The sequence below is a fragment of the Alligator sinensis genome, unplaced genomic scaffold (genome assembly GCF_000455745.1).
Source record: "Alligator sinensis unplaced genomic scaffold, ASM45574v1 scaffold600_1, whole genome shotgun sequence".
NCBI lineage: Eukaryota > Metazoa > Chordata > Crocodylia > Alligatoridae > Alligator > Alligator sinensis.
This window is the reverse complement of record NW_005841859.1, coordinates 5,035,421-5,045,159: the sequence shown is the minus strand read 5'-3', so window position 1 is coordinate 5,045,159 and position 9,739 is coordinate 5,035,421. Positions and strand designations below refer to the sequence as shown.

The following is a 9,739-nucleotide window of genomic DNA, read 5'->3' as shown; positions in this document are numbered from 1 at the left end:
CCAGGAGCAGAGCTGGGCTGATGAAACCCAGTTCTCCTCCTGGCACTGTTGTCAGAATGGGAGGGGGGAAGGGAGCTCATTCTGGGGGTTGTCCAACTGGTGCTGGAGGGTTGGGAGGGTGGATTGGAGCCCGCACAAGGGAGGCTATAATCCTCCTCCCCATCCTCCTCCCACTCCAGTGCAGGCTGGGGAAATCCTAGAACAGACCTCCCTCCCCGGCTTTCTCGCTTTCCCATCCTGAGACAGCACTGGAGGCTGGGAGGGTGGAGGGGACATACAGCCTTTCTCCCTGAATTGTTTCCAAATTGGAGTTTGATTCCCCACCCTCCTTACCCAACAGCTAACATCTGTTGGGTCAGGAAGATCAGTCTAACTCAGGGGCGGGCAGTTATTTCAGGTGGAGGGTCACTTACCAAGTTTGGGCAAGCTGTTGAGGACCACATGGGTATCCCTGCCCTTTGACAGGTGCCCCACCCCCTGGTTGCCATCTTATGACCAGAAGTCCTGCCCCTAACCCCTGACCTTTGCCACCAGAGGTCCCTTGCCTTAGTCCTGGAAGTACTCCTTTCAACAAGGGGTTTTGCCATCTCAGAACCAGAAAAATACCAAAAGAAAATAAAAGAACTACAACATTCATTAATATTATTTAAAAAAATATTTTTCTCCTGATTTACTTGTGTTCATGTAGTGTACACAGAGGTGATTGCACAATTGCTTAAAATGAAGTCTTACTCTTGTATGTTGTGGAAGGTGGGTATAGGTTTCTGGGGGGCTGTGGTTGTGTGAGTATGTGAGGTGTGGGGGAGGGCATGGATGTGTCTGTGGGGGTGGATGGGTGTGGGGTGAGGGAGCATGTGGTGTATGTGTGTAGATATGTGGGGTGTGTGTGGGTATGGCATTTGTGGGGGGATGTGTGGGTGTGGGGTCTGTGTGTATGGCAGTGCAAGGGGAGATGTGGGTGCTTGTGTATGATGGGGTATATGTATGGGACTCACCCTACGAACACACACACACACATACACATCCTCTATCCCTGCCTACATACACACGCTCTCTGTTCCTGCCTACATACATACACTCCATCCCATTCCTGGCCTCAGGTACCGGTGGAGCCCATGCTCCCCAGTCCAGCAATGCAGCCAGGGGCTACGTGGTGCTGGAGCAGTGTGGGGGCAGGAAGGCAGAGGGTGGAACAGGGCTGGGCTGTTCGGTCCTTCCAGTTCCCTCCGTGTCCTACTGCCCCTGGCTCCTGACATCTTTGACAAGCAGCCAAGATCAAATAAATATTAATTTACTAAATTTTTTAGGGGCTCCCTGGGCCAGATAGAATAGTCTGGCAGGGCAGATCATATTTTGCCCACCTCTGCTCTAACTCATGGCACTTTCTGTAAAATGCCATGAGTTAGACCAGGGAGTTGGTCTAGCTTCTAGAGATAGAAATGGCAAACTTTACTTACCAGGTCTTGATGTTTGGGACTGTCTTCAGAGCCTTTCAAGCTGTCTGCACCTTTTGTTATGCAGCACCCAACATTAAGTGGTCCTCTATGAACAACACTTTGGGTTCCCCTGCTGTAAATACAACATTAATAGTGTGATCACTTAAAGCATAGAACTGCCTTGACAATAAATATCAAATTAATTTTAATTTGTTCTGACTTCCTGAAAAATATGTGGTCTATTATTTAAACAGCAAAGATGAGAGTTTGTAGTGAGCCTAAATCAGCTTTTCAATGCTATGTATGGAACCAATTATATGGAGAAGGGTTCAAGACCGTATGCAATTGTCCCACTATGCACTTTTCTCACTCGTCTTCAAAATCCCTGGGTCAGAATGCAAACTAGACAGGATTGTCCCAGGAATCCGGGAGCAATGCTGACTGGGAAAGCACCAGTTTGCACCTTGCCTGGGCAGCCTGTGTTGGTGGGGCCTGATTCATGGTTATCCACAGTCTGCAGAACCCAGGGGAACAACAGTGAAAAGAAGTCTAATCTACTTTTCTTTAAGGCCCAGGATGAGTCTTCCCTTCAGCTAAAATAGCCTTATGGGCCTAGTGGATTATTAACCATGGAAGAGATTACAAGGGCAACTATACTTATCCCACATCCATGCCTCAGTCTATCTCTGTATTTCTTTACAACAACAGCCTTGCCAATTGCTTTCCTGCAAACCTGCCCTTTATGGGCAAGGGCTTTGAAAAGGTGATGATGTTTGCCTGGTGCTATATTAGCTTCTAGAGATGGAAATGCCAAACTTAATTTAAGAGGCCTTGGTGTTTAGGACCATCTTTAGAGCCTTTCAAACTACATGTGTTAAATACCAGACAAACCTTATCATTTAATGTTGGTTACATCATTCTCCACCTTCCTCATACATGTTTGTGTTGTCTTACTATACAACCAAAATCATAAATTTAAGGAATATAGAGTGTATTTTTGCTTCATGGTTGCCCCGTACCTAGCACAGTAATGCCCTGATTCCTAAATTCCAAGGCATTTCTGTGATATAGACTATAAAATAATAACCTGTCAACCCAAGCGGCATTTGATTACATTCAGTTTTGAACCCCAGGCAGTCAGGTTTGTGTTGAGGGGAGGGGATAGCAATAATATTAGTTCTTGTGGTGATTTCCTTTGTGATTTCCTTTCGACCAAAAATTGCCAGGCGTCCACACTGATACAATTACATTCACCAGTGGCTGGATATTGTTGACTAGAAATGCTAGTTTGACACTAGAACTTGGAAGAGGTGCACATAATGGATCTCTGTCCATCTAGTCCACATGTAGTAATAATGTTAAGGAGACAAGCCAAAAAGTAGTCTTAGATATTTTGGAAGGTGTTAGTCAGAGTCTGTAGTTATTCTAAATACTCTGAGTTTCTGACAAATGTCAATGTTGTCTTGTGTCAGATTCAGTGTCTTAGTCCTACAGTATCAAAGTCAACCATTTTCTTCCCTGCAAAAAAGTTGCTAATGGCCTCTGTTTCCCAGGGAAAGGACAACTGAGTGTTAGAATGTACAGTGGTGAAGTCCATTTACACTGGAAAACAAAAACATATATTGCATGGTAGGTACCCTTTGAATAAATAATACATTGGCTGAAAATTGATTACTGAGCCCTCCCTATACCACAACAGACTTCACTGTACCCAGCGCATCATTTGGATGAAGGACACTGTATAACATGGATAAAAGTATTTCCATCATCTATAATATTATAATTTGAAAACAGAAATCCTATTGGGGTCCTGATTTTTAATTAGATCAATATCGTTAATCTAATACTCAACACACTCATTGCATTACAGTACCTGCCACGTGTAAAAAGGTCTGTAGTTTCCATGATTGCTAAAACTTCAAGGTAAGTGGGACAGCTCTCAGTACAGAACCACCATGGAAAATGCACGTGTTGTGAAAAGATGTCACAACTGTGGGTGCTGGTGAATTTGCAGGGCCTCTCCCCAAGCAACTTAGAAAGCCTGTTTTTTCTCCTAGCTCTGCTGTCTACATCATGACAAGGAGAGGGTGGGGCTGCTTTTCCAAATTTACTATTTACAACTAAAAGGGACAAAGTCCATGGGAACTACCAAAAAGGCAACAGAGACAATGAAACTTGGCCACAGGCAGAAGTTGATTACCCCCTTCTAGCTAAGCTACAAATTGAATCCAGTGACAGCAAGCCTGAATTATCTAACCTCAGCAACATTGTTTAGGAGTGAAATCAGACAAAAGAAAGGCTTCACTAGATACCAAAGAAAAAGAATGCTAGTTGTAGTCGCACAGAAATGTTTTTAAAGTATGTGTTTGCTGTACATATCATGTGCCTGACATACTTACTGAAGAAATACTGTTGATGTTGTTAAACTCCATATACCTGCGCTGAAATTGTTCTAAGCTTGCATGTTTTCCTCTTGAACCTGCAATGCATTGGCCTCCTTGCCTTGAGTGACTGTGTAAGTCAAGTGTAGAGGAGTTGATCTTTTAAATATAATAAATACGATGGTAATTTTGAATCCGATACTAGGATAAGGTTGAATAGCAAAGGTAACAGGTGTAAGCATATGCACTTTAGCCTATTTTAATGTGCATTAAGTAAATAGCACTTTTTTAGTAATGCATTAATACACATTAAAATAGGCTAATGGGCATTAAAGTACATGTGTAGATGCACCTGCAGTTTGCTCCAAGGTAGATAAACAGCAAGTAACTTTTGTATTGTGTGGTGCAATTATAGTATGAATAGTATGTAATAATAAGCAGGAGTTTACAAGAGCTTCTAAGAATGATAGCAAAAGAAGTAAGTGGAGAGAGGAAAGGCAAGGAGGAATAAGAAAAAAGAGGTAAGGGCAAAATAGATGGAAGCAAAAGAGGAAGAAGAAAACAAATGAAAAAAATAGCCAGCGGATATCAGGAGGAAGATACCATTAGAACTTATCAGGAGAAGGTAGCTGGAAGTATTTGTCACTTCTAGATGCAGATAGTTGCCTCTCTCAATTGTAGCGGCATCCCATGAGCTATTCCTCTCCCATATCAGTTCTCCTCTGCCTGAAAAATAATCCGTGTTCAGCTTCCATTCTGCTGATACAGAATGGGGAGAGATGCTAATCAGTGACGGGAAAAATTATGTGGGCAGCCACATACATCATTTGTGGAGTTGGTATGAAGAAGCAGGAAAATGGGGGTAGTGACAGGGAAATGAGCAAAGAGTTTGAATGGAACTCGAAAAGGACCACGAGAGGTGCAGGTAAAGGCTTGAATGTGACAGAAAAGAGGGAAGATGTGCTTATTGTAACTTACAACTTGAAATAGTTTTCTCACTGTAAACTTGCTTATATGTTTATCTGAATTATCTTTTGAGACTACAGGCTTCTTGAAGCAGGGAATGTTTTCAATTCTTTTTTCATACTTTGAGTGAGTTTGAGAAAAGCCTTTATTTACTTTTGGAATGTAATGGTAATAATAACAACATCTCTCCTATTCTGCAAGTATCTTCAGCCCCATATCAAACCTGGCAGGTAAAAGAAAAGTCCAAACTGCCCCGGGTGCCCCCATTCCCCATATACATTTGCTTTCAAGTGGATTTTCTTTTCCCGTCACAGAACTAATTCAGAAAAAAACCTGGAACTAACAAACACACTGGACTTTACTGCAAGACTATCTCATTTTGAGTACTTTCCTCCAAGCACTGTTTATCTATCCTGGGGCAAACTGCATATGGGCACTATGGGTGCATCTACACATGCACTTCAATGTGCATTAGCCTATTTTAATGTGCCTTAATGTATCACTAAAAAACAATGATGCACCTGGATCTGGCATAGTGCCTAGGGTTGCCAACCCTGCCAGATTGGCCTGGAGTCTACCAGAATCGGCATCAATCTCCCGGTGACTATTGAAAGCAATCTGGGAGACTGATACTATGAATGGGATGGACAGTACAATTAATGACATTACGTCATATTGGGGGAAAATAATCTCCTGGAATAGCTTTAGTTAGAGTTGGCAACCCTAGTAGCACTAGGCATGTCAATTTATGTGCTCCAGCAGACTCGATTAATCAAGCCTGCTCCAACATGCTGGATTTCCAGCAGACTTGCCGCATGTGCGTAAATGCCCAAAGGTACAAGATTTAATGCGCATTAACTAATGCACATGTAGACACCTCCCCGAACAGTAGGACTGGCTGAGTCCTGCGTCCTGCTCGGAGGAGTAGCAGTATTCTTGCCTACCCCTGGCTGGGTGCCAGCCTGCTTGCTTTGCTTTGGTGCCCCAGCACAGCTGGGTCCTGTTAAGAGAGCAGAGGGGGGCTCAGGCAGGGTGCCACGGGCAGAGCAGCCCGGAGCTCTCTCCCACACCCGGCAGCTGCTCTGCTCTTCTCGTGCAGCCCAGGGTCCGCCTGGAGGTGGCCCCGCGGGGCACGAGGTGTTGCCGCCCCGAGACCGGGCGGCGGTGGCGGCGGCGGCGGAGCGCTCCAGGGGCAGGAAGGAGGAGGGGAAAGGGGGGCCGGAGCCACATCCAGTCCCCGCTCGCGGAGGGACGTGTCCAAGCCCAGCCCCTCGCAGCAGCCCGGCCGCGGGGCTCTTTGTTGGCGGGCGGGGGCCGCGCACCATGAGCTCCCCCAAGAGGGGCTTCTACCGCCAGGAGCTGACCAAGACGCTGTGGGAGGTGCGGGAGCGCTACCGGGACCTGCAGCCCGTGGGGGCCGGAGCCTACGGCGCCGTGTGGTGAGCGGCTTCCCTCGCTTTGTTCCCTCCCTGCCGCCCGCGGGGCCGCAGGCGCCACTCCCGGCTCAGACCCCGAGGAGTCCCCGCGGCCGCCTCGTGCATGCAGCACTTTGTAAGAGCCGTCCCGCGGGGCAAAACCCGAGTGCAGACGAGAGCGGGCGTTTCCCGAGGGGGAAACCGGGACCTGCAGCTCTAGACCCCGTCCAAGAGCTGTTTCCTGAGGCAGCCGGCGGCCGCTCAGCCCCTTGCTTGCTGGCGCCCCGCAGCTCTGCTCCTCCGCCCTGCTCTGGGGCTGAGTTTTGTGCAAAACCTTCTTTTCTCTTATAACTTCTCAGGGCGTCTTTGTGGTAGTGAGGCCTGGCTGGTGGCCCTGTGGCTGGATAGCTATGCTATCAGGAAGGCCCTTCCAACCCTGCAATTCTGCGCAGCTCCTTTATGCCACATCTTACCTGGCTAGGATGGATGATCTTTTTTTAGGAGATAATTATTCAGTTGTTCCTCTCTTTCTCTACCAGAAAGTCTCGCTTAGTCGGATGCAGCCTAGTGGAATTCGGATGTGTCCCTGTTTCTCTTTCCCAGGTGTAGCCTTTCACAACTTTTGATATTGGCCTCTGTTCACCTGGCGATCCTTTACAGTTAGTGCACATAGACTCAACATCCTGCTGATGAGGTTCTCTGGGGGGAATTAGCTCATGATCTCTATCTTATAGTGCAGTACGTTACAGCGAAGAGGGTATGTGGCTTTTCATCTGTCCAGTGTAGTGGCAGGGCCAAGCAGATGGTCCGTACCAGAACTCTCTGACTTCTCATCCACTGTTCAGTTTACTGTAGCTGATGAGTCTTTCAATATTACTTGGGACCTCACTCACAAACTCTTTGTGTTCCCTTTAAGCTCCGCTATTGATGGAAGAAATGGCACCAAAGTGGCTATCAAGAAACTGTATCGCCCGTTTCAGTCTGAACTCTTTGCCAAGCGAGCCTACCGGGAACTGCGCCTTCTGAAACACATGAAGCATGAAAATGTGAGTTCGGTCGCTAGTAAATCCCCTCAAGGCTGTAGCTTGCACTACAACATACACTGCCTGGTCTGCTGCTTCCACAGCAGAATTAGTTGGCTAAGGTAGATATGCTATTACATAGAGCTACTTAGCAATTTTACAACAACATACTTGTTTTGTCTGAAAATGCTGACCAGTCTAACTAAAACGTTTTGTGGGAATACACCAGACGCTGCTTGGAATGGGTTTCTCAAGGCCATAATGGTTTTCGTTTTGTTTTTTTAACAAGAAAACAGAGAGTGGGAGAGAGACCAGAAACTTGAACCATGGTCTTCTACATCCCACGTAAGAGGTCCCAACTGTCAGGTTATTGTCTGTTCTGTTTTTGGTGGATACTGTAACTTCCCTCATTGGAGCTTTTCCTCTGTATGTAAATATTATTTGCTGTCTGTCTTGGGGGGTGGGAGGGAGGGAGAGACTAACTGACTGCATAAATACTGTTCATTTTGCCAGAAAGATATACTGCAGCCCAGTGCTCAGGCCACCAACCTGGGATATGCCAAATGAAGCGTCATGCCCTTGCTTCAGTGAATGTTTAATTAGTTAAAAGTTCATTAGAGCAGGATGTTGGCTTTGGCATGTTCCTTGGCTTTGGTATGATACCCTGGCCACTAAAATCTGAGCCTCTGGCATAATGAATAATATTTACAAAATGAAAGAGCTCTTACAGGACACATGGAGAGACTGACTCTGTAGTGCTGTGGCTGGGGTATTCATTCCGGACATGGGAGACCAGCGGGGTCTCCAGCAGCTGGGACTTGAATCTAAGGCTTTCACATTCCTGGGGAGAGCTCTTTCCACAGTGCTGTTGCCTATACTCCCTCTCTCGCTTTCCACTGTACTATTGTCTATTCATATCTTTCTCTCATTCCAGTATGGAATGGGAAAGCTATTGAAATAACAAAACCTTTTGTTGGACTGGAAAAGTATTTCCTGCCCAGTACTATGTGTGAATGAATTAGATTCCATTTGGGGAGGTATATAATTGAGAAGATATAATTTTGTGGAAGAGGAGGACCCATCAATAAAGGTGTTGAAAGCATGATCAGAGAAATCAGAAGCAGGAAAGGAAATTTTAATTTCTACGCAAATATGATCAACAGGCACAAAAATCAAGGCAAGTCATAAATTACAGACATTGGATTTTAGCTAGGAAGAGATTATTGGAGACTTGACTAACAGCAGCTTACAAGGAACACAAGGGGACAGGCAGACTACAAGGGTATTGGAGCTGAAAGAGGCTCAAGGTAATAGCCATACATTCCGTGAGTTTAGAAGTGAAAAGGGGGACAGTGTGTTGAGAGAAACATTTCTTAAAATTGTGGAGGTCGGATCATGCTTGTGACTTGAGAGGAACAGATTTTTTAAACCAAGGGCTGGCAAGGGAAGCTAGTCATTTGCAATATTGAAACCTTGTAATTCACATGCATGGCATTAAAACTTAGGCAGCATCATCAATATCTGGTTTCAGTTTGAAAGTAACCTCTGAAATACCTTAACTACACATTAAGCTTACACTCCCACCACTGTCCCTCAAGTATTTTATTCTTAAATATTCTTTATCAATTTCTGATTCTTTTCTTTTCCCACTCCCCTTGTGTTCAATTACTGGTAATTGGCATTGTATGTGTTCTGAAACGCAGAGTCACACTGCTTCTCAGGCCTTTGTGCTTGGATCATTCCCAAAGCTCTCAGACTGAATGTTTGGGATGTCATCAATTCTTGCAGTTACCAAACATCTAACTGTATGTCATTGTAGGGTGACTTTGCTGTTTCGAAGAGAAATCTGTTCCTCAGTTGGCTAGCATATTTCTCTGTTGTCTTGTGCTGAATCTGCCCTTCAGCGCAATATTATGGACCTCTTCCATGTATTTACTCGATAATTAAAGAGTCTAAAAGAGAGCAGGCTCTAGAGGATGTAATTTCAATCCATAAATGCTGAAGAATAATTATATATGATGGAAAAGAGTAATTTATAGTCACAGGAGGGAAAACAAGTATCAAAGGAAAGAAGGGTTCAGGCCCCATATTAAGGAAACGTTTGTAACAAGTGAATTAAATTTATCCCTTCTGGAATAAAGCCTGAATAGTGGAGTATGGGGAGGTGAAAATTAGCCACTCTGCCCACTCAGGATAGCTAGCATACCCCTTGGGCAGGATTCCTAGCCACTGGACCCAGTGTCCCCCCTATGGCACTTCTGCCTACCTGTTAGGAAGAGGTAGTAGTTCTTCTAGCTACTCCTCTTCTTTTCATTGTCTTGCTATAGGGTGTTTTCTGCCTCTCTTCTAGCTGTTTCTGAATGTCCGAAAGAACCATTTAAACTAGTAGTAGTGTTGACATCTAGCTAGATTTTCTAGCTTATCTATTAATTTGAAAAGACTGGAAACTAAGCTGATATAGCATATTGCTGAGGTCAAACCACCAGTTCATGTAGAAAATTATATTATTTTCCAGTGGG

At 45.1% G+C, this 9,739-nt stretch overlaps 1 protein-coding gene across 3 annotated transcripts in view; it reads left to right on the top strand.

The window, feature by feature from the left end:
* Nucleotides 1-5,978: 5,978 nt before the first annotated feature.
* Nucleotides 5,979-9,739, top strand: part of MAPK12 (mitogen-activated protein kinase 12) — a 58,383-nt gene continuing 54,622 nt past the window's right edge. For 2 of the 3 annotated variants that reach the window (XM_006016515.3, XM_025215462.1), the window contains exons 1-2: nucleotides 6,107-6,222; nucleotides 7,115-7,244. In XM_006016515.3, the coding sequence (XP_006016577.1) occupies nucleotides 6,107-6,222; nucleotides 7,115-7,244 (246 nt within the window). Of the gene's footprint in view, nucleotides 6,223-7,114; nucleotides 7,245-9,739 lie in introns of all 3 variants that reach the window. The other variant, XM_025215467.1, reaches the window with a different exon arrangement.